This window comes from Pantherophis guttatus, chromosome 6, assembly GCF_059756535.1.
Source record: "Pantherophis guttatus breed Tessera chromosome 6, ASM5975653v1, whole genome shotgun sequence".
NCBI classification, from domain to species: domain Eukaryota; kingdom Metazoa; phylum Chordata; class Lepidosauria; order Squamata; family Colubridae; genus Pantherophis; species Pantherophis guttatus.
Genome location: NC_142068.1, coordinates 53,853,570 through 53,880,044, shown reverse-complemented (window position 1 = coordinate 53,880,044; position 26,475 = coordinate 53,853,570). Strand labels below are relative to the sequence as shown.

Here is a 26,475-nt window from a genome sequence, read left to right as displayed (position 1 = left end):
ACTGATATCAGGCACTTGTGCTGCAAGTTCTACACATTGGAGTTTTCATGTTAATGGATTCTAAGTGAATAAAATTATTTTTTAATAGCTTGGGCTTGTCCTTTTATACACCCATTTACTCTTTTGTACTGTATAAATAATGTGTCACCACTGATACTAGTTATCATATTTTGGGGGGAAGCCAATAACCCAGTCCTTAAGTTTCAGAAATAGAACTTTTTTACTTAGAGATAGGACAGCTCCTTGAAGGCTATGTTACACCAAAGTCTTTTTTTAGAAATAATTATCTAATTAAAATATTAGTAGGCATTCCTTTGAGTCTTCAGTGCTTGGATTAAATAACAGAGGGCTGTAAATAGAATCTAAAAACTACTAGTTGGAAGATGAAAAGAGGGAAATCATTTTGTATTCCTAGCAATTAGGTTCTAGTCATTTGTTTAAAAAAATAAAGCATTATTTTTTTTCTTGTTCTGTATAAAGTGCTTTAAAGCAGATTCCATAAACATGAACTTCCTTTAAAAAATAGAACCATTCATTATTCACAGGCATACTGAATTAGAATTTTCTAGAATTCCTGTAAATTGGCAAAAAAAAAAAAAAAAAAAAAGCAGATTTCATAGGACATTTAAGTTGTTTTCCATGATTCCTTCCAGTGGACATTGCTGATAAATCCAAAGTTTTTGTCATGGTTATTGCTGAACAAAAAATCTTGACTTGTTCCTTTTGAAACTATCTCTTGTGGAAACATATTTTAATTTTTCTAGTATTTGAAATTATTTATCCATTGAAGTAAAAGGAGCAATTTAAACACTCTCATAGCAAAGTGTTTTATGAAGATTCAGAATTATAATACTCTTAAGAACTATTTATAATGCCTTGGTCAACATAATGTGATTTCTCTGCTAAAGACTTGGAAGATACTAGGACAGTGATGGCTAACCTTTTTGGTGTCGTGTGTCAAAAGCGGGGGGAGTGTGGGGGGTAGCATGCACATATGCCCACACCCCTAATTCAATGTGTCCTGCCCCGCCACGCATGCACACAGGACCCCCCACGCACTTCCCCCGCTTTTGGCACGCGATAGCACAGTGGGCCCAGTAGGCCTGTTTTTCCCTCCCAGGCTTCAGGGGCTTTCTTGGAGCCTGAGGAGGGCGAAAACGGCCTTACCCATCCCCCCAGAGACCCTCCGGAGGCCCAAAATGGCCCGTTTGCCAACTTCCTGTGGGGCTGAAGGCCTGTTTTTTGCTCTCCCCGAGACGGTGAAAACGGCCTTCCCCACCCCGCTGAGACCTTCTGGAGGCTAGAAATGGCCCATTTGCCGACTTCCAGTGGGCCCAGAAGGCCTCAAAATCATCTGGCTGGTGCGCACATGTAAGCTGGAGCTGAGCTAGGGCAACGCTCATGTGGCCAACAATATGGCTCCACGTGCCACCTGTGGCATGCGGGTCATAAGTTCGCCATCACGGTACTAGGATGTGCTAGAGGATAGTGTCCAACCTTTTGGCCGGGGTTGCCTTGAGTGAAGAACAATTGTTTATTTATTGTTTATAAAATAAATAATACAGTTAATGTATATAAATCACATAATAACGTTAAAACTTTACGATCTTGTGGGGCCACATTACCAGCTGTCCAGGATTGCATATGGGCCCTGGGTTGGACAAGCCTGTACTAAAGCATAAAACATGAGCTTTTTGTGGCTGCTCTCTGAACGGGCACTGTAGAAGCCAGAAGCAGAGTTGTACTACAGACAACAGTTATTGGCAGCCCTTTCTAGCTATGCCTCCCTCTCCCTCTTTTCGCCTAGTTCTGAAGTAATCTCATGCAGAGGCTTTTAAAATTAGATTGAAATTTATGTACAGTTTGGTTTAATGTCACAGAAAATGTAATTTTTCAAACCCAATTGATAGGATGTTATGGTCTGGTCTGGTATGAGGGAATGACTTTGGAATATCATACAATATGGTTTCTATAGCTGTCCAATAAACATTATAGAATATTTGTTGTTTTTTAAAACATGTCTTCTTTTGGTAATCTTTTATGAGAAGTAGAAAAATGTGTACATGTAATATACAAATTTTGTTTTTCCAGTGGCCCATCCTCAGGAGCCTCATCATCCCACAGAGAAGCCTGTCATCCATTGCCACAAATGTGGGGAGCAGTGTAAAGGAGAAGTACTTCGAGTCCAGGCCAAGCATTTTCACATCAAATGCTTTACCTGCAAAGGTACTGTAATTATGTTTTATCACTCTCGGGCAATCATATTGTTTGTATTTTTTTTACTCCAAAGAGATTGGCTGAATTCCTATTATGGAACTGTGATTGGGTTTAGACCCATGAAGGAAGATATAGAGAATGAGTATTACTTAAATCTATCTATATATAAATGGCTGTCTGTGTTCCAGCATAACTCTGGAATGCCTCAAGCACTTTCAAACAAACTTGATACACAGATGACTTACTCCCTGTAAACAAATACTGTGGGAGTAAGACACCCCTAACAGCCCTTGGGCTTCTACTGTACAGCACAGTAGGAGGAGGTAATGGCTGGGAGTTGGCAACAGGAGTTGCCATGGTAACGGCTTCACAGTACTCCACAAGGGGGCTTCCTCTGGTAAGGGGGAAATCCAAGATTAAATCCAGGACATTTTCAACAAGGTTTTGATTATTCCTGAGGACAAGTATGTGGCCATGATCAATAAAACATTACTGCAACTCGTCCTGAACCACTACGAGACCAACATAACATACTTCACGCAGATTACATACGAAAAAAGAACTACAGCGTAGAACAGTTTAGTGCATATATAGCGGAAAAGAAGCCACTTCTATATCAAGATCAGAAAAAAGCATACCAAATAATCATGGATCAGCTACTAAAACAACAAGGTGCTATCAGTTTACTTGACACTTCTAGGGACATAGAGAAAACATTTTCAACTAATTTAATTCTCGCCAAAATCAGGGCTCAGGGTGAAGTTGCTCTTCCTGTCTAATACAGGATTGCGATAAATAAATACCCGGGCAACGCCAGGTTATCTACTAGTGTACAAATAAAAATATTCCTTATATTTGTGTTTTTGATACGTATATATGTATTTGATATGTATATATGTATTTATTAGTGAATGAATGGCCACTCATAGTCATATGGTATTGATTGGGCAGCCATATACTGTATATGTTATAATAATACTAATATTAATACAAATGTTAATTTCAGCAGTTTTCAAATATTTCCACTTTTTAAATTTTAGAGTTTGCATTAACTGGTTAACAAATATAAGGGTTATCCAAGCCTTCAAAAATGGTTTTATAGTGTGTGGGAGTTTGCTTGGACCATTAAAACATATTTAAGCATAAAGCATATTTTCCAGGCTGGCAATTGGAAAAGTTGTAGTTTGAATGTAGCTGGTTTGTATGTGCTCCCTCCATGTTATAAAACATCTTTTTCAAAAATAGCTTTAATAAGCCCCCAACCACATTCACACCCTTGTTGTATGTCTGAAAATGTAACTAATAGATAGAAGAAGCAAATTTATCCAATTTTGCCTCCTTTTGAAAAATAGTTAATTCAAAGACTGGCAAAGAGCACATGTCAATGCAGTATATAAGGTATTGCATATTCAGTTGTGTGCTAATATATGTATAACTACTCTTTCTGCTGATTGGGGTTGGCTGTTAATCTGCCATCTGATGCTCCATCTGCTTTCAGGAAAGATTATCAGGTTTACCAGAGACTGGACTTCTTTGTTGTTGTGAAACAACTCTGCTAATAAATGCTTTTGGGTGCAGCAAGAAATTCAGTTAGAGGATCTTCAAATCAACACCCTTGGCTTTACTTTTGTTGATCTCAGTTTATAATACGTCCTTTGCAATATGTTTTTCAAAATAAGCCCTTTTATTCCAGGAACACCCCACCTTGGAGAAATTTAGCTCTTTCACAACACATTCACTTATGTCATGGAAGTTGTATGACATGAGCTTGAGTTCCAGGAGCCTGAGTGGCGTAGGAGGCTAATACCTCCTACTAAGGCAGCATTTAACATCCAGCTGCCTGCAATTACTGCGAGTTCAATTCTCACCAGGCTCAAGGTCGACTCAGCCTTCCATCCTTTCTAAGGTGGGTAAAATGAGGACCCGGTTTGTGGGGGCAATAAGCTGACTTTGTATAAAATATACAAAAGTATGAAGGCTATTGCTTAACTCATTGTAAGCCGCCCTGAGTCTCCGGAGAAGGGCGGCATATAAAAATAAAATAAATAAATAAATAAATAAATAAAATTATGGTATTAGTGAGGTGAAAAAAGTCTCTACCTCATCCTCAGTCTTTGAACCTTTTACCTTGCTTAATTCTTCAGAAAATATGCTTCCCTTTACAAATTTCGTATTTTGGAACAAGGGTCTATTTAAGCAAACTTTCTTTTCTTTTCCCATTTTATTACTTATGACTAAGGTGTTCATCTAGCTTTTGAATAGATGGGACCAATGGTTAAAAATGACATCTTCATATCCATCCAGAGTAATCATTGATTCCAGCTCTATAATCATATGAAGTACAAGACTTAGCATTTATGGCCACTTGGCTCATCTATTCCAGTTAGTTTCTGTATATGGAATGGAGAAAAGTCAACTTGTTCTTTATCTGAGACTTCAAAGTATCTTGGGGCACCCTGAATTTCTAATTTGAACATGGAACAAACTATGCTTAAAATAATTAAGCTTTTCTGTCCTCAATTTGGATGTCATAGAAAGCTAAGATTATTGTGAACCAAGAATAAACACCAAGGATGCAGTTGAAGAAGGAAATCCAGAAGTTATTTCCAGCAGTCTGAGATATCGCTATTTTCTTATGCTTAAGGATTAATTTATTAAACTTGTATCTCACTTCTACCAGAATGTTAGTACTGTAATAAAACAGACATATATGCATTTTTACACATTATTTTGCTATAAGATCAAATATATGTTTGCCCATAGCGTAGTGGTACAGTGGTTAGAATACAGTATTGTAGGCTAATTCTACCGACTGCCATAAGTTTGATTCTGACCGGCTCAAGGTTGATTCAGCCTTCCATCCTTCTGAGGTCAGTAAAATGAGGACCCAGGTTTGTAGGGGCAAAATGCTGATTCTGTAAACAATCTAATGAGGGCTGTAAAATAGTACATAAGTTTAAATGCTATTGCTATTTATGAAGGAATTTAGATAATCTATGACCTATTGGGTTATCTTTTTAGAAATATTTACCTACCACTCCCTCACCCTCCCTGACCCTCACTGCACTTCCTTCACACCCTTGCACAACTCTCACATTTCCACATAAATTCATAAATCCATGAAATATCTCTCACACATCCTGGTGTAATCCATACAGTGCTTGTCACATACCCCTGGACATTGTCTCCAATGGACTCAGCAACTCCCCTGCAACTCCATGCACCCATCACTATCTCTGCACTCTGCAGCAACTACTTACCTATCCGCCAGCCTAGGACTTCTGACTTTCTCCCAGCTTCCCAGATTTTCCTTGTGCAAAGCTGCTAGGGAGTCTTAGAAATGAAAATCATGTGGCTGACTATGGAAGCATGGCCATAGGTTTTCCAAATTTCAATGTCCTGAGAGTAATGGATCACAGAGTAGGAATGCATTCTGTAAATTATTCCATCTGAAGTACCTTGGTTCAAAAATTGTTACCCTATGATGCAGCCTTTAGCCCAACTAAAACTTACAAACAGATATGAAAGTTTTAGCATTATATAGATTTAATATGTCCAAATTTGTAACAGAATATATGTTTATTTCTTCCACTGCTTTATATGCTGTGCATTAATTAAGATTCAAATATCTTACCCCCTCAGCTTCATTAGCATTAGTTCTCTTATTAGAATAACCCTTTTAATTTGTCATTCCACAAGGTGATAGGTAGCCTTAGGAATATTTCTTTAGTTCCTCAAAGAGTGCTATCAATTTTTCCCAACTAAAAAATAACTTGTTTAAGAAAAGTCTTTGTTTTGCTTTTCTTCCCTTTGTGCAAAATGCAAATAAAGCTTCATGTTATTTTCTTTTTACATCTATTCATTATAAATATTGGCTGTCTATTTTTAAGCCTAATGTACAGTATAGAGTTCTACCAGATCTTAAATACTAGATGCCAGAAATATTGGAAAAAGCAGCTGCTTTAATTATAATGCACAAATTTTTATATATCTCTTATGGTGATTATAAGAACAGTGTTCTCTTTTTAGTGGATGTCTCAGTCATTTCATTTGAAATTCCTGTGAAATTACCATGCAGACATTGATTGACTATGCAGAAAATAAACTGCTTAACTGAATAATATCCCCCACAAACCCACCTATCACTGTTTTTTTATGTGGCATGCGGTGTAACTAAGGAACATAAACAAGATAAAGGTTCCCCTCACACATATGTGTTAGTCGTTTCCGACTCTAGGGAGCGGGGCTCATCTCCGTTTCAAAACTGAAAAGCCAGCACTGTCCGAAGACATCTCCATGGTCATGTGGCCGGCATGACTAAACGCCAAAGGCGCACAGAATGCTGTTACCTTCCCACCAAAAGTGGTCCCTATTTTTCTACTTGCATTTTTTACGTGCTTTCGAACTGCTAGGTTGGCAGAAGCTGCGACAAGTAATGGAGCTCACTCCGTTACATGGCACTAGGGATTCGAACCGCTGAACTGCTGACCTTTCGATTGACAAGCTCAGTGTCCTAGCCAGTGAGCCACCATGTCCCTTATGTTCCTTATTATGTTCCTTATTATGATTATGTTCCTTATTATAGAACATAAATGTGTGTAAAATATGTAACTTGATCATTTCAAGTTAAGTATTACAAACCAAATATTTTCCCTAACTGCTTTCCACTGTTTTCAATAGAATTTACCCAAGAAACATAAAATAGAAGATATCCTTCCTTATCTATTGTTTGCATTTTAAATAAAAGAGCAAACTGTGGTAGTGGTAAATAACTCAGGACGGTTTCACTTGCTAATGCAAGTTTACTTGTTGAATGGGAGAGAACCAGGGTTAGGTAGTTGCTTTCCCTTGCTTTATAATCATCCAATTATCAAATAGTTTAAATGAATCAATCTTTATTGGATTTTCCCTTGATGCGAAAATAATGACGACATGCTCTTTGAGAACTGATCAGCCGGCTTATATTCTCTCTCCAGTTGTATTTCATCCCATAAAATTTCATTTCTGCCTGGCAGAAAGTGAGCACCTCTGATGCAGTTTAATAGAAGACATGTTCTTTCCACTTTCAGGTTAACTTTGGGGTATTGTTGTAGATAAAGATATTTAAAGGCTGGTAATATATTAATCATTTCCAGTGAGTTGCCAAATCAGAGTCACATGGGTAAGAGTGAATAACCTCTCCAAGGATAAAGAGAAAGACAGGTGTCTCTGTATTGTGCACCACAATTACATAAATGTATATTTGCCATATTAAATTTCATCAGATTCAGCTCTTCTGAATATTATAAAATGACATTATTGTGTGATTGAGATCCATTTACTAGAATTGCATATGAACTTAAGGAATTGGTTCACCATTAACAGGTAACTGGACACTTAAACTGGCCAGTTTGCTGGATGTGTGAAAGACATCACATTGTAGGACTGCAGTTTTTATTTGGACTAGTAAATGAATTAAATCCTTATCCATAATCTCATTATATAAAAATCCATTTTTCTTATTAGTAACCGATAGTTTCTGAGCATTATGTTTAGGATTATAACTACTAACAAATCAGTAGCTAATCCTATGAATTCATACCATACATTCCTTTATGGTGTGAAAAGTAATATAGAAAGCTGTTTGATTATAGCAGTTTAGAAATGTAATAAATAAATGCCCAAAGTATGCCCTGATCCTCCTTCTGATGCAGTACTGCCCTGAAATTTTTATACAAAAATCCTATTTCATATTCGCATGATCATAATATTTGAATTGTCTATTAAGTAGGTCAGGGTTGAACTGTGGACTCCTTTGTGCTCTCTGAATCTGGTTGAAGGTTTGCAGAAGTTTTGTCACTTGAGTAGGTAGCATCTTCTGTGCTAGAAAGGAATGGGCTTTCCTGTCTGTTTAGATGCAGTAATTTGCCCTGTGAGTGTTGGTGTGGTCCTTCCTGGGCTACTTTAGTTTTTTAGTTTATTTCAGATGTTGTGGAAGGATTTAGTTGGTTTGTGTGCTATGATGATGTGGTGTGGTTATAATAGTTGGTTGTTTCCGAGATATTTTTGATGATGGCAGTGTTATCATTTTTATAGCTTGGTTGTGATGGACTGGGTTTAGCAGTCAGGAACTTTTTGATAAAATTGTGAGGGTATCTATTTTATTGAAAGATGTTGCATGGGCTGTCTGTTTCCTTTTTCTGGTCCCCATGGTTTCTGCAGTGTGTTTGCGCTCCTCTAATAATGTTCTTACACAGATTTTCTTGTGGAAGGTTGGGTGTTACTTTGAAAGAGGAGCACTTAGTGCAGGTAGATTTTTGATAGTCTTTTAATTCTAATTTGCCACCATTTCCTTGACTGATTAGGCTATCTAGGAAGGGTTGTGTATTGTTGTTTCTTCTTTCCTTATGAATTTTATTCCTTTGAAGATGATGTTGATTGTTTTGTTTGTTTTTGCTACCTGTTCCTTTTTTATTACAACAAAGGTTTTATCTCCATATCAAATGCATACATTTGGTTGTATGCGTGTGAGTTCCATAGTTTCTAGATGCTGCATTGCTGTGAATCCTGAGAGAGGTGAACCCATGGATGATCCTTTGATTTGTTGATATATTTGTTCATCAGTCTGAAAGTAGGTGATGAGGCAGAGGTGATGACATCCATTATTTTGAGTATTTCAATCTTAGTGTATTTGATTAGGTTGAATGTGTTGTGTAATATTGCTACCATGGATTCATTTGCTAATTTTGGATCTGTGGATGTGACATTGAATGAATCATAATTTCACCTTCTTCTACTATCTTTGATTTTGTGGAAAATGCGCCCACTGCTTTTCTTCAACCACCTCACCTACTGTGGCTGATAAAAAACCACTTTTGTTATTAAAATCTGCTGACGTCTGAAAATATTCTGCTCTCTGGTGTTCCAAAAAAATATCAGCATGAGGTGAATAAAAAAAAAAAGTAACTGAAAGCTCCCCGAGGGGTATGTTGGGCTTCACTCTATAGTAATTCTTTTTTTGTTTTGAAAATCTAGATTTCAATCCTTATGTTGGGGAAATTTGGTGAAATGTCCATCACCATCCCCAACCTTATATTCTTTTTTTTTTCAGCCTCTTGCCTCTCCCTTTCTTACTTGCGTCTTTAATACAGTAGATTGGTAACAAAAAGAGAGATTACTTTACCAAGGGGCTGAATTAACTGAAGATGAATTTTAGAGGAAGCCAAAGAGATATTTAGATTTCACTGGGTAACCTTGTAGGTGTAAGACTGTTGATTAGCCGTTTGTCTCTCATTGTTTCAGTTTATATTAGGTTTAGGTTTAGGTTTATTTGGATTTATATACTGTCCTACTCCCGAAGGACTCAGGACGGTGAACAGCCAAAGATAAAACACATACAATATAAAATTTAAAAACAATTTAAAACATATTAAACAAATATCTCAAATTTCAAACTTGATTTTTTTATGATGCTCAGTTTAAGCATCATAAATGCAATTGCTATATATATATATATATATATATATATATATATATATATATATATATATCCTTAACAATTTTAATTTTAAAGATATATATATATATCCTTAACAATTTTAATTTTAAAGATTAGAAATGTGAAACAATTTTCATAAAAAAAGATAAGATTTAAATTTTTTGGAAAATTATTTTTGCTAAGCCTTAAACCCTTTCTTCTTACTTAAGATCATATTTGAAATATACGCTATAATAATTACTTAAGATATAGCTGTAGTGTAAGTTCCTATGTAGGAATTTTTACCTTTTAAGTTTTTTTGCAACAGTGTACAATCTTTACTCCCTTTGTACCTTTTAAAAATAATTTTTATACTTTTGCTTTGTGTTCTAGTCGTATAAGAACACAGAAGCTTTGAGTATTTCTAGGACTCGCTGAAGGCTGATAAAGTCCCAGTCAGCTATAAATATCACTACCCAGGAAATGAACTCTTCATACTAAAATGTGAAGCATCTCAGTTATTCTTTGGTCAACTAAAATGTATTGAAGGAAAGTGCGTGGGTTTTTGTTTGAGGTTATATACACATATATTTTGAGTACCAAAGAGTATTGTTTGATGTTACATAAACAAACAACAATAATGGCTTAACTTTATCTGAGAAAATTTTCATGCATTCACTGATCTGTGTAGAATTGCTTATAAAATCTAGCTTTTGTACACATTTGATAGCAACTCTTTGAAGTGTAAGTAGGGCACAAAAATTCTTATAATAAAAAAAGTGGAGATTGCTCTGAGAAAGCACAATAAATTGTATTTTATCTTCAGTTTTCAACTATCATTCACTCAAATATATACATTGGTGAATGCATGTACCAATGCATGACAGAAGAAAAGAATTTTTCAAGAGATGTGTATATTGTACATTTATGTTCTGCTTCTACTAATTGGGTAATAGCACCTTCTAAAATGGTTATCATAATTAAAATATTCCAGTCCAAAATTATCAACTTTATTTTTTAAATACACACATCCTGGCTTTCAAGATGGCTGAAAATGGATAATAACAAAAGAATCAATAGTATATTCTGGAAGTAATAAGGGAAAACACATTCTTTTAAACCACTTGCATAAAATGAAAAGTTATGTTACAGGTCACTGAAGAGATATAAGAATATGAGATATGAAAGTGTCCAAGCTGAGAAAATTGCAAAATTGAACTATTTCTCTACGCCCCACACACCCCATTTGCAGAACAGGTGATTCTTTTATATGAATCAGAGGAATATGGGTATTTGGATGATAAACCAAAAGACAATGTTTTGAGAGTTCAAACTGGAAGTGTAGCTGTGCCTTGCTTTTTTCCACTGAGATTACCTTAGTATCTTTGTTCAAGATGAGCAGTTGGCAGATTTCTAAGGATGAATATAATCCTTTCAATGTCTGTGAAGAGGGTAAAACTCGCTACTTCTGCAGATTTCATTCAATTAATTTAAAAAAGCAATGCATGTTTTCATCAATAGAGAATCTCCAATACATTCAACTGCTTCAAGCTGCTAGAGTAAATACCCATTTCCATGAAATAAAAATAGTCCAGGAGTCTATAATTGCAAATAACACTACAACAGCAGAGCAGAGACCATTATCAAGATTAAATGCTGCATTGTGTAATTATTGCCTTTGGTGAGGAATGGAATGTAAATGAACCCAAGACACTATCTAAAGTAGGGTGGGGCTGTTATATCTTACAGCTATACATTGTAGTATTTAGAGGTTCATATTATTAATTTTTTGCAAATGAATAGACTGAACAAAAAAGTTCTTCCTTTTAGAAAGGCATTATAACCTAGTACCTTATGAGAAATTTTTTTAAAAAAATTCCCCTATTTTCTTCTCCTAGAGGGAATCCACAGTTTTTCCAGATTCAGCAAAGTGAGGATAACTATCATAATTTAAGTGATACTTTTTTATTTTAACTTCAAATGACAATAAGCTGTTGACTGTGACTGATACTAATCCAAGTAGTAACTCACATTTTTACTGATGCCTTCAAAATAAAATGAACAACATGTATAGAAAGTAGAAAGTATGAGATAAAATTGACTATATTAAGAATACTCAAGAATTCAAGAATAGTCAAGAATAGAGGAATATTAAACTCTGTTTAGTGTGGGGAACAGCCATGATCAGCAGCAATTTATTTTGTAAGAAAAAAAATGTACATTTTATTCTAATACTATATGAAAAAGCTAAACCTAGCACATTTTATATTTATGAGGAAGACTAATAAAACTTTGATTAGAGGGGAAAGTGTGTTACTATTCTCCATCCCCAGACGGCTTTATGCTAGGTAGGGGAATTGAAGAAAATATTTTGGAAGAAAGCAGCATTTCAGTATTTCCATTAAGAAAACTATATTTGTGTGTCCATAAAGTCTACAAGCATTGAACCTGGATTTCAAAAAACTTTATATTTAGCAGGATAAACAAACTTAGCTTACCACTTCATGATAATTCACTGTATATAGGCTTAACTTCACACTTGGTAGGTTGTTAGGTTAATAGACGTTTTGCAATGTTTGCTAATACTGTCCTACTTTTTGTGGCTGTTTTAAAATAAAAAATGTTGGCAACTTTTTCAGGTGCTTGGCACCATTGTGACTCTGTACAATGGCCCAAGTAAAAATGCAAGCGAGAGAGAGAGAGCGTTCACGCGCACATACACAAACACACACAGTTTATGTATGTGTATCTATCTATCTATCTATCTATCTATCTATCTATCTATCTATCTATCTTGTATGTATATGTATATAGATATAGATATGAGAGAATAATATGGAATAGGTCATTTATAAAGCCCACAAGTGCAGTTTATTCTTTATGGGAAGACCTCCTTGTTATATAGCATTTTAAACTTGTCACTGACATTCACTCAGTTATGTATGGTGTCCAGCTGTAAAATGGACCTGGAGGCTGCACCACTTGCTGAGTCAACTAACAATTTTATTCTGTTTATAAAAGTTACTTATATCTAAGCACAAATAGTTTGCAGGTGGGGACCACTAATTTATCACCATATTTAGTTTGGGGAGATCCATTAAAATCAATGGACACTTCATTTTCCTTTTCAGATTTTGTTCTCAGTTAAATTATTTTGTGTTTATGAGCAAAACTAAAAAGACTGCAGATCAGAATTAAGGGTAGTATTTTAGCTTTCTCATCTATAGTTAAAAACATTGGTATGAAATGATCTTTAACTCAGCTGCTTTTTATATTGGAAATTGTGTGAAGACAGCTTCCAGCAAGCATTAAATCAATTCAGTACTCTTTATACGTGTCCATATAGAGGTGTATATATGTACATACACAAGTAGTTCTCTATTGGTGTATTTATCAGAAGAAGCTTACCTTTCTATATCCAATACTGTGATTTCCTGTTAAATAAATTATTCTGTGGGCAGACTGTCTGGCACCACCATGACTCAATCGTGTTATAGGAGAATTTATGAAAACAATAGAACAATAATTTTATAAGGCTATGCATTATCTGATTTACTGCATTGCTGCATTGGAGGGCCATAATTAGATTCAGGAGATGGAATATATAGGAATGTAAAAAATCTTCCCGGGAAGGTAAGGAAGCTGCTACATTGTTCTCTTAAATAACTGTTCTATCTTTTGTCTAATATGTTATTTTATGGGATTAGTTTTTTTTCATGTCACAAGTACATTATTTACTTATATTTGATAGTGATGATTTCATTTTTAAAGTCTCAATATTTTACAATATTTTCTGATTTCTTTATAACATCAAACAATTATTGAGCTAAAACTATAAAGTAGTAGTAGGATGGAACAACCAGATTAATTATTTTTGTTTTAAATACCTTTTAAAAACCATATTTTTGTAGCGAAAAAGGAAAGTAGGGAACTGAGTTTATAGTTGTGAGGTTAAGCTTCTTAAAGTCCCAGAAATTGAAGGTCAGGTCCCTGGAGTGAGATCCTGCTTAGAAGAACACAAAGAATGAACTGGATTGTAGGGAATAATAAGGGTAGACAGATCCTGAAAAGTTTGTGAATGGAGGTTCTAACACAACCACATGTAGCTTAAACTTTATACTGTATTTGGATCAAAGAGGATGCTAGTGAAAAGCCCTGTGCTGTAATGAGACATGAAAACAATATGGAAGAACCAGAGTCCATTACAATGAAACAGATTGTGTTTTGTAAGCAGTGATATCACTGTAGGGAATTTACCATTTACAGAAATCCAGTTTTCTGTATTAACAATCTCGGTGATTCATGTCAAATTGTATAGGAGCAAATGCCTCACTATTATTATTATTTTATTATAGAGGAAAAAGGGATCACAAAGGCAAGATATGCAATCAATTGTAATTATTTGACATGACAATTGTATTTGACAATTGTTTGACAATTGTAATTACATGACCCTTTTTTTTGTTTCAGGCTATAAATAGTTAGTAAAAGTTAGTTCTGTAATTGTTGAACTAGAGTTCCCAGCAGCTTCAATATATAATTTATAATTCAATAATAATTTATTAAATTTATATGCTGCCTGATTTTCAACAACTCTAGGCAGCTCACAAGGGTCAAATAGTCACATAAGTAAACTCAGTAAAGCATTAAAACAATAAAAATAAATGTAAAGATAAATAATAAGCAATGCTGATTAGGTCTTACAAAAACCTGAGCTTCTGCCTTAGCTCAAAAACTAATGAAGCTCCAGTCTCTAGGAAATCAGCAATGGTTTACTTTTAGTTTTGTCTGCAAAATGTTAGGGAAATTAAATTTAAAATTGTTACTGAGTGTGTTTGGTTCAGATCAAAACTTGCTTAGAAGTAATCTGTTACTAGATATGTTGATGAAAAACAAGAGATGTTGCAGAGTATATTAGTGCAGGAGTTGGAGAAAAGCAGAAAATTCCATTTTCTGGTGTTATAGTAACACTGCTTGACAAATGATTGAAATCAGTTTGCTGACATGTTTATGACAAGAGTCTAACCTTACTGGTGATTCTTTTGTTCAACGAATTGTTTTCAAATTCGGAATGAAGAAAAGATCAGAAATAGTGATTTAACACTTGAAATTAAAACACAACAGTAATATTTTATCTGTAAGATGAACAATGTTGGGAGTACAAAACTGAATCTGAAATGTATTCAATTGTTGCCTTGTATATGAAGTTTGCTATTTCAGTTCAACAGCTCTTAATGTGCTTTCACCAAATATAGTTGTATTCAGATGTCTAGCATGCATTGTTGATACAAATAATATAACTGTGTTGCTCTTCAGATTCAAAGACAAAAACATATTTCCCCTATTTGTAGATGTACATATAACGCCTGTCTAAAACTTCAAACTGTATAGGTCCCCTTACAGTGTGCTCAATTGTACTCCACCTACAGAAAGCACCCATATGATCCCAAGAAGGCACTGTTGCTTTAAAGCAGGAGTGTTAAACTCGTGGCCCGCGGCCCAGATGCGTCATGTGCTGGCCATGCCCACCCCCATTTTAGCGAAGGGAGAAAAAATCAAGATACATCACGTGACAAAAACATGACACCGCAAGTTTGACACTGCTTTAAAGAATCTATATATTCAAAGCCAACAAGATGCTGATAAGAAACAAATATTTGAGTCACTAGAATCTGGTCTGTTTATGTCCTATGTGAAATATCTAAATCTAAACCTAAATCTAAATCTTGAGACTTTAAATTGTTACAGTTTGAAATCTATACTAAAATTTGTATTTTAATCAGCAATATTTTGCTCAAGAAATATGAATTTAATGCCCTTCTTCTGTATGGCAACATAATCCTCTAAGTGACTTACTTGATTGTATTGAATAAAAATTTGGAAACCTAAAATTTAGTGTAGGTTCTATGACTATACGACCTTTGCTGCCTTATACTCATTAATGGAGACTGCCATCAGTGTCTCATATTTTCCTCCTCCTGCCCATTAGTAAATCAACTTTGATCATTTAATTGTGAGAGGTTTCTTTGGTTCAAGGTGAGAAAGCTTCTGCAAAATATATCACCTATTGCATTCTTTTTCCATTAGTTTTATATATCATGAATGATGCATAATTACTATTCTTCTCCACAACTCTAAGATCTCAATTTACTGTCAGATAGAATGGAAGCACCTGTCCTTCCATTCACTTTTTACTGAAGCTTATTAAACAGACTAGAGTTTTTGCAATACTGCCTCTGGACTCTTCCATCTGTTTTAGCTTCTGGTCTGTTTGGCATAAAAGTTGCAGAACAGACAGGTGTAAAGATGAAAATTGACATGGTTCACAGTCCTGCCTCTACCACCACCAGTTGTTTTGGTTTTTTTTTTTTTAATGTTCTGAGAATTGTTATGTTGGAATTTATCTAAACTAGTTGCAATTATGAATATGTCCTTATGTCCAATCTCTGTAGATCTCACAATGAAAGTTACCCAATACTGAAATGTTTTAGAGAATGTTTTAAGCTGCTTTCTTGAGAGTTGCTGCGTCAATAGTTAAGAAATTACATATTAATTTCAGTTATTTCTTTCTGTTACCTAAAGTCTTGTCCTCATGATTCTGTTTATATGTTGAAGTGTACATAAGTTTTGTTTTGAATAATATCATAAAATTGAACATATATAATAATGCAATGGGGCTTGACAAATGATCATTTGAGAGCAGTTTTCAGCATCAGCCTTCTTGTTCCTTGCTGTTACTTCCATAATTTAAAATTGTATCTGTTTTCAAATTAATCATATATGTATGATTGTTTTCTTCCCCTCAAAACTGTTCATTTGCCATTAAAAATTCTCAGGTTGACTGAATTTCAATAGCCCAACAACTAATAATGATGAACAATGATAAAACATCATTTATTTTAAGGACAGGTAGTTCAATTAACATATGAGAAGAAGACACTGAATTGTTAGTAATTTGATTATTGTTATATCTCAGGAAGAAAACAAAGTGTGGGTAAACCATATAGGAAATGTGGCTATATCAGCCAATTCTACTTTATTTTTAAGGTTACATTAACAGAATCTTGCAAATCTGAAGGTACAAAGTACCTACCATCGCTTTTAACCATCTGACTATTTAATGGGTCCTTTCTAAATTTCTTCTGACTTTTAATCAATTGGCAACTCCTGTCTCTCTTGTCTAACTGTTTCCTAGGCAACATCTCTTCTCTTGTCCCCCAAGGTCATCCACATAGTCCATGAATTTTCCATTGCTGAAAATGAACTTCCAAGTCATAGTCCAACACTATTAATCACTACATCATAGTTTCACTCTACATTTTTCACTCCTTTACTCCAGAATAACAACATTTGCTACTGCTGTTGTTTTTGATTACCACTCAAGCTATTGAGTTGGTATGATGAAGGAAGAAAATGCTAAGCAAAAATTTGCTCTTCTTTTTTGATCCACCCACTATTTTTAACATTGTGAGCCCTAGGGTATTGTTTATTGGGTTTAGGTTTTCTATTTGCATGATTCCAAATGACTAAATGTGATTTTTCAGGTTAAAAAAAAAGTTGCTTGTCCTCAGTGTAACATGACCTACCTACTTTATATATCCCAATATAGCATTCTTTCATGCTGATTTTCATCATAGGACTGACTTTCAAGAAGACATTCTTGAGTAAATGCTTTATGATCAGAAGTAAAATCATCTGTAATAGGCTCTGATAAGAAAATACTTCTCATGGGAAGTCAGTAGGGAGACAGGACAGAAAAAGAACATAGAAATTGTGTGTATACTGTATGTCAATATACTGTATGAGAGAGAGAGTTGTTTATATCTGAAATGTTAATGTACTTTTATTGTTCTTCCACTAATGATGCACATGAAAATCTTAATTTGTTTTCATTTTTATACAATAATAGCCTTTTTAGGATCTTGTTTTTTTAAATAAGCAGTCCATAATAGTTAGTACAAATAACCTCAATAAAACTGAGAAGAATCCATATATTGAAAAATGGTTATATGGATGAATTGGAAATTATAAACAAATAGTTCTTCTATTAATTTTACTGCAGTTTTTAACATTTTTTCAAGTTACTTGTTATATAGGCTTGTAACTGATGCTGCCATTGGTAATATAATGTAACATAGTGATATGATAATAAGTATCGCATTTATAACATATTTCTGTTTACTCAAGTGATTTGACAAAAATACATTCCAAAATTGCAAGTGTTATGCATCTCTTATTTCAGTATGAATAGCTATTTTTCCTACTATAATAAACTCAGCAAAGTTGCAAAGCAGTTCAAATGACCTTTAGGAAATGTATTTCAAAATAATAGATTGAATTTATAGGACACAGCCTTGTTTTAAGTCAGATCATCATTCTGACAGTAACTTTCCACAGTATCAGATAGGACTGGTCCCATGCCTACCAAGAAGAGATGGAATAATTGTATCTGGGACCTTTGTTTATAGACAGTTAAAACACATGATTTATTGCTGAACAAAGTTTATAATTAGACTTTAAGCTACAAATTGTCAAACATTTTTGTACAAAAGTTTGATTCAAATTACTATATTTGCTTATTAGAACTAGAGGTTTATGTTCATGGTCTTCTTGAAATTCTTTTGAATTCAAACCATAGGTTGCTAATTGTTTTAATACTATACACCAAAAGTCTTTTACATTTTCAGTGTATAACCATGCTATTTAATTTATTTTACTCTTTGTTAAAACTCCCCTTAACCAATTTGAGCCATATTCAATACACAACTTTTTGTTCAATTTGTCAACTCTAATGTTGAAATAAACAGAATATTGTTAGTCTGAATTTTGTAAATGGATATACTATAGTACCATGATGGTGAACCTATGGCACGCGTGTCACAAGTGGCATGCATAGCCATATCAGTGGGCATGCGAGCTCAGCTCTGGCACTCACATTTTCGAGTCTTCTGGGCCCACCAGAAATAGGGAAACAGACTGTTTCCTGGCTTCGGAGGGCCTGGGGGGGTGGGGAAGGCCCATTTTTCTTTCTCACCTGGCTCCAGGGCCTCTCTAGGAGTCTGGGGAAGGCGAAAACGGCCTCCTCTTCCCCCCCAAATCCTCCAGAGGCTGAAAACTGCCCGTTTAACAACTTACGATGGTACCAGCCATTTTTTGCTGTCCCCAGCCCCCAGGGCCTTTCTAGGAGTCTGGGGAGGACGAAAATGGCCTTTCCCACCTCCCCAGAGGTCCTCCGGAACCCTAAAAAGCCCCGTTTGACAACTTCCAGTTCCACCAAAAGCAGTTATGCAATACAATTATGAATGCTATTCTTGGAGCATTCTTAGAGTTGGTCCTACAATCCTGAAAGGAGCTCCTTTGTTTAACAGTTGAAAATCCCAGAGAAAGATGCCCAATGATTCTAAATCTGTGCACAGTGCATCCAGTTGCCATAGTCTTCTAAGAAACAAATGGTAATTTCTATCTTGTAAACCACTTGGAACATATATTCCTTTTATTGTGCCCATTGGAAAGTTACTCTCTTCTGAATCACAATAGGTGGAAAGTTTAAATATACTCCAGAAAAAATTTCAGAAGTGTCTTTTGTCCTGCTTTGCCGCATTTCAAAGCCTGAAATATCATTTATTTAAAATAATTGTATCTATTTCATATTTATTTATGTGTTTGCTGAATAATGGAATAATGTTGGGTTCCCATGCAAAATTTCCAGAAACATCTAAATTAAGGATTATATCAAGTATCAGGTTTTATTTTTTAAAAAACTTGTGAACGTGTGATCTTTTAACCTTGAGATGCTGCATTTGTGACTCATGTGCTGGAGTGAGTCGAATATAAAGCAGTCATTCCACTGCAAAAATATAACAGGCTAAAAAGCAAGACATTCACTATGAGCAATGATTTGGGTCATCTCTGAACCAGGATTTTTTTCTATCATGAGGTGCTGAGCAAATTTTAGTGGCCTTATTTGCTTAGCATATTAAACCAAATGTAAATAAGCAGCATTTCAACTTACTGTTTAACTTGACGTATGAAGCTGTGCTACCAATCAATCAAAATGTAGTAGGCACGTTAACATTTTAACATCTAAAAGTTGTTTCATTTTAATAGTAAGTAACTGTCGGACTAAAGGGATTGATTGAAAGCCAGATGAATTTATTTTAACTAAGGCTATTTCTTTGTGTGCTTGAAATTAGATTTTAAGCCATGAAATATTTTTTTTCTGTTGATCTTGTTCTGCCATCAGTATTAAGTATAATACTTAATACTTAATAAATAGATGTAATATATTACATCTATTTATTTTTATCGTAAGCTATTTGTAAGTAAAGCTAATAAAGTATATCCAAGCTAATTTTATTTTTTTCCATCTGATATTCAAAATGATTACCGTACAAATAAATGTTTAGAAGTTGGTAATATCATGTATGCCTTGTTAAATGTACAGTTCTTGTGATAGAACTGTCTCTGCCACTGAGGACCTAAAGATTCACTGTATCTACTTTCAATTAATTTTTTTACAGCAAGAAAATAAATAAAATTGATTTTCATTTCAGGGAAAAAACATGCAAATCTAATAAACAGTAAAAAAATTAAACAGCGATATAAGGATTTATCTTATAATTTAGAAAACTATAGGATAATGATGAAGAATGAATGCTGTTCCTTTTATCCATTATTTATGCATTTTTCCCTTCCAATTATTTTCCTTTTTTTAAACACTTTCTACTTAGAAAGATGTCTTGTCTCTAACAATCATCTTGTTGCCTTTCCTGCTGCCTGCTCTGTTTATCAAAATTCTGTTTAATTATTTTAATTTTATTATTATTATTTCCTCTTTGACCTCTTTGTCATCTTCTAACTTCTTTTGCTCTTCCAACCTCACTACACATGTTTCCAAAAACTAACACAGGTAACAAACTATTTTTCATTATTAGTTACAAATGGCTGTGTTTTTTTATGTTCAAGCTGATATGTTCTTGTTTTTTTAAAAAAAATATATTTTCACAGTGTGCGGGTGTGATTTGGCTCAAGGAGGCTTTTTCATTAAGAATGGTGACTACCTTTGCACTGTGGATTACCAGAGGATGTATGGGACCCGATGCAATGGCTGTGGGGAGTTTGTGGAAGGAGAAGTTGTGACAGCTCTGGGGAAAACCTATCATCCCAACTGCTTTGCCTGCACGATGTGCAAGTAAGTCAACTAATGCTGAACAAGATTTTTTTTTCTCCTCCTCCTCCTCCTCCTCCTCCTCCTCCTCCTCCTCCTCCTTTTCATCCTTTTTCTCCTCTCTTCCTACTCCTCTTTTATCATTTTGGGTGTCAAGGGAGAATAAAGATTTAAAGAACATAAATACTGGAGAAAAAAGAAAAAATATATTAATTTTTACTGATATGTTGAGTTATATATATTTCTATATATATATATATCTGTGTGTGTGTGTATGTAATTGAAGTAGATTCACTGGGTTTTGTTTTTTAGCTGCTTATTTGCAAAGGCTTAAATATTGGATATGCTTGAATATACCTGAATTTACCTGATCATAGAAGTTAAATGGTATAATTCTTGCTTTAGCTAATATTTAATAAAAGGCATATTGGAAATACTGGATTCTGGAGACTGTTTCTCCTTTGCTCAGGATTAGGAAATAGACTATTGGATTTGATTATCCCTACCCAGTATGGTCAACAGTTGAGATAATTTGCTCTAAAGTTACATAAGATTATGGAGTTCTATGGGATTCCCTTTAGTCTTTTAGAGGGAAAAAACATTTCTACTGTAAGTGTGCAGGTGGTGTCAGGCCTTTTAAGGCTGAGAATTTTAGTGGCAGAATGTCCCTTTTTTTCTCACTACATTATCTATCTGTAATTTCAGGTAAAAAAATACTGAAACATCTTTGGGTGCTATGTTTTGACTCACAAACAGTGCCCTGGAAAATGTATTTTTATTTATGTGATACTTTCAAATATTTAAATGTATTTGAATGACGGGGTATCCAGGACAATTATCCTCCTTACCCTCTCAAAGAGTCTGGATAGCACTGTAGAAAAAAACACTTCTGAAACTCTGCAGAGCCTTAGCCAATGGACTAAGTGTAATGAACAGCTAGATGGACTGTTGATCTGACTTGTTATAAGGCAGATATTCTTATTCCTATCTGTTGTCTACTTTCTGAAGAACTGGATCTTGTTGCTATTGTTGAAGGCTGAAACTCCTTCATGTCAAAATTTCTGATTTAATTTTTTTGTGGTAGTTGCAGGATTTGTTCATTCCTATAGTATCTACTTTTAATCAACTCACCCTTCTTTTCCTAAAGGAATGTAGCTGAGCTTGCTCTGAATAATGAAAATATACAATATACCACTGTTTTCTGCTTGTTTAAAACACCAAGAACTGCTTAAAATCTGGAATTTGTTGCTTTCATTGATTGCCAAAAAAAATGAGCTATCTAATCACATATACTTTCAGTGAAAAAATAATAGAAATTTCTAATTTTCGTTTGAGCATTCAAACTATCAATGAACAGGCTTCATTTCCTATGGAAAACGCTTATATAGGATTGGGCTTTTTAAAACAAACAAACTTTGAAATAAAAATGTATTGGTCAGGGTTTTTTCTATCATTTTTTCATTATTGAGATACATTTAGTGTTTGGATTTTCTCCAAATGTCTATCTTTGCCAGTACTGCATTTTAAACATGCTTTGGCCCTTTTTCCTGCAAGAGACTGATTTACAGCAGTGGCAACAACGGGAAAGAGCTGAGAAAGATAATGTAACCCGGAGATAGCATTGCATTAAAATGCTTCTTTTGTTTCCCAGACGTCCTTTTCCACCAGGAGACCGGGTTACCTTTAATGGAAGAGACTGTCTCTGTCAAATGTGTGCTCAACCAATAGCATCCAGTCCAAAAGAACTCGCCACTTCCAGTAGTAAGTATTGCATCTTTTCTAAATACTCCATAGTCTGGATGGCTATATTTCTATTTTCTGCTGCTGCTTTATTCTAATGTGCAGTGATGACTTTGGCTACGAGCTGGGTTTGTATTCTAGAAATTAGAGACAGTCTCCCCCTATCCCTGCAGCCTGCTGTTTATTTATTTATTTATTTGTTGCTTAATTTAATCAATCTCCAACATAAAGGCAGAGTACACCCAAAAATAACTATAGACACAAAGACTGTCTTCTCTATCTTCTTAATCTAATTGGCTCAACTTCAGCTAACATTTTTTCTTTCCATTAATGTATTGTATATATACATAGGTATAAACTCAATATAAATCTTAAGGATACCAGCAACAGGGTTACAGTCATATAGTCATAAGTGGGAGGAGATGGGAGATAGGAATAAAATAGAATAGAATAGAATTTTTTATTGGTGCATATGCTCTCAGTGTACATAAAAGTGTACATAAAAGAAAAGATACGCTCATCAAGAATCATAAGGTACAACACTTAATGATAGGGTACAAATAAGCAATCAGGAAACAATATCAATATTGTTTTGATATGATTTCATAAGGATCCAAGCAACAAAGTTACAGTCATACAGTCATAAGTGGAAGGAGATGGGTGGTGGGAACGATGAGAAAATTAATAGTAATGCAGACTTAGTAACCAGTTTGACAGTATTGACGGAATTATTTGTTTAGCAGAGTGATGGTGTTCGGGAAAAAACTGTTCTTGTACATACAAATATACATACATATGAATTAACAGCAACTGATTAAAATGTAAGGTGTGTGTAAAATAAAGCATTCCATTGATAAACGTAAATGATCCCTTGACTCTGTGTGTGCATAGTCACTCTTAACATCATTCTTTGTCATACACATTCCACAGTCAGTTCATTAGATGCAACAAATTAGTAATGCAATGTAACATCAAATGTCATATAAGAAAACATTAAAACAGATACATTTCTCCATTAAATTACCTAAATGGAGTTCTGCTTGTTTTGCCTTTCATTCATTTTACAAATTACAAATTAGAAACAAATTTGGTGTTGTTACATAACTTTTCATTAAATAACTCATATTGCATTACATTCTTATTATATCTGTCTTCAACAGTTTGTATTATAAATACAGTTCCTTTTAACAAAACAGTAATCCTAAGAAAACACAGTACTGGCACAAAAGAATCTTTTAATAGTGTCCAAAGGAAAAAAAAAATAGAATGTTATAACTTTAGATAGAACAGTTTTGACAGAATGAGGACAGGTTTTCTATGAGAATATATGTATTATATCTGTTATGAATATAAACACATTTTGCTATGAAATTATTTTAATGGAGTCCTCTTGTTCATTTTGGCTTTAAATGGTCAGATATTAGATAACCCTCTTGAGCCTAAAGCCTCATTTGGGGGAGAATATCACTGAAAGAGCATCTGAAACTTTAGATATAACATTGTGTTATAGAAGGGTCAAGTAGAATTAACGTTAACTTTTTTTCCCCATATTTTGATGGGATTCCCTAAAGGCTTGTAAGATTGAAATCTTAATTCAGTTTTGGGGACAGTTGCTGTGATGTTATTGCTATAATATCAATATGTCTTTTTAGTTTAAAAAAGGGATAGCTTAAAGAGAAAATGCTAGACTCATGTTGCATTTCATTAAAGATGGATTGGAGAACGGGCATAACTCTTGCTTTTAGGACTGTTGCAAGAATTATGCAATTATGATTTTGATCACGTAACATGTGATCAAAATTCAGACAATCAGCAGGTATTTACAACACTTGCCATGTCCCAGGGTCACGTGATGACCATTTGCGAACTTTTCAGCTGCCTTCTGACAAGCGAAATCAATGGGGAAGAGCTGGATTCGTTTAACAACCACATGATTCATTTAATAATCACAGTGATTTGCTTAACAACTATTACAAAAAAGGTTGTATAATCAGGCACAATTCCACCTTGCCTAGCAATAAAAATTACTAGTGATCATAAATTGAGGATTACCTGTAGGGCCAAGGTCCACCTTCATTTTTCTTAAATGAATAAAATCTTAAAAGTTTGCCAAAAATAACATACAAATACTGTACATCCAAAATGAGGTGATTCACTGGAATAGTTGGTCCCGTGTTTGAATATTGTTCGTTGTTATAAAATGTTGGAAATGTTGATCCCATATTTACTTGAGACACAGGAAATTGATTCAATTTCCTGTGTCTCAAGTAAATATGGAGTCAGCAAATCTCAGTATTTTCTTCCCAACCAACAAGCAGCCTAGAAAATGGCACATCTTTTCAAGTTCAGCGGAAATGAATTAAATCAGGTTGCCTTTTAAATACCATCTTCCCATAGTCTTGTAATATATTACATGTCTAAAAGTTGTTTTGACTTTTCTTCTGGAAACTGCTATGACGTGTATATGCTTCTGGGCAAATGACATGGCTTTTGTCAATTTGTTCTTTTTTCTCTCAAGTGTGAAAGAACCTTGGAAATGTCCTATTGTTTTTGTCCATTAGCCTGAAAATTCAGGGGATTTTTTTTCATCCTTTTAGAAAGAACACTGAGTCATTGTCGTAACCCAAAGCTTGGATCATCTTGGAAACTATCCAGTTTGCTCACTGATTGAAAATCGAAAGGCTTTTAACAAAGCCACACGCGTACACAGGCACACACACACACATCTCTCTGTCTCAAGAATTAACTCCAAAACATTACCTGGCAACAATTTTTATTAGTCTTGGTCTCCTTGTGGCCTGAAATGCAAAGGGGAAATTTATCATATTATTATTTACTGTGCTGCTCTATTGGCACAGATACTCCTTGGAAGGAACACAACAGAGATGCAAGCCTGTAATTTAGGGCATCCCTATCAGAAACTTCTGTTATTCTTCACTAATTGCTCTCTTCCATAATTATTTTTTAAAGGGCACAACAGTTGTTGGAAGCAAATATGATGTTATATTCCTAGTGGAGATCAGGCCCGCTTTTCATTTGCAGCTGGTTTCTGAATTTGGGCCTAGAGGTTCCTCCTGCTGACATAAATCAGTTGTTTTATCCCGTGAAATTTGGAAGGCTGTGCCATTAATTTTCTGTGCAGTTTACTTTCAGCAACTAGGATCTGATTATGTCATAAAATGTTCATAAAGTTACACAAGCTGGGTAGAAGCCAACACCCAGAATTAAGCAATAAGCATGGTTTTATTACAGCATATAGGTGTATATCCATTTTCTTCAAGTTTCAGATTTCTTGGTAGTGCTCTTTAAAATCAGTCCATTAATATGTTTGTTTTGAAAAGATTGCATCTGCTAACATCATTTCTGGCAAGTGATTGCACATCTGCAGGTTGTACTACTTTACTTTTGTCAGTTACATGACACACCCAGGATTTCTGTTCCATTGTCTTTTCTTTTCTTGCCAACTGTGTAGAGGTTATTTCTCTGCTCACTCTCTCACACACACCCTTGTACAAAGAGAAAAAAAGGTGGGGAGAACAGAAATTGGAACCAAAGCTTAGAAGGCGCTCAAATATAGCATGCCTTGCCTTGTCCTTGTCCTGTTGTTATTTCCTAGCATAGTGTTAATGTTTCTAATTGCTATTTTACTTTTAAAAGTTATATTTTACATTATATAAAGGAGACTGGTGTAAGCCATGGGGAAATATTTCTGTGGAATCTTCTGAGATTATTTAGTTCTGGTTCTGGTTAATGCAAAGTTTTAAATCTTGGTAACAGTTGAATAAATCAAACTGTTTAGACCATCCTACTCCAACATGATGTTTTCAAATTGATTCATATGAACCATACTGACTTGGAATTTGGGTAACTGCAAATGGGACACATTTACAGGCTC

The 26,475-nt window shown here is 34.6% G+C and overlaps 1 protein-coding gene across 14 annotated transcripts in view; it reads left to right on the top strand.

Moving 5' to 3' along the window:
• Positions 1–26,475, top strand: part of ABLIM1 (actin binding LIM protein 1) — a 181,373-nt gene that overhangs the window by 82,341 nt on the left and 72,557 nt on the right. For all 14 annotated transcript variants that reach the window (XM_087872927.1, XM_087872926.1, XM_087872925.1 and 11 more), the window contains exons 2-4: positions 2,092–2,226; positions 20,681–20,864; positions 22,492–22,601. In XM_087872927.1, coding sequence (XP_087729053.1) covers positions 2,092–2,226; positions 20,681–20,864; positions 22,492–22,601 — 429 coding nt within the window. The remainder of the gene's footprint in view (positions 1–2,091; positions 2,227–20,680; positions 20,865–22,491; positions 22,602–26,475) is intronic.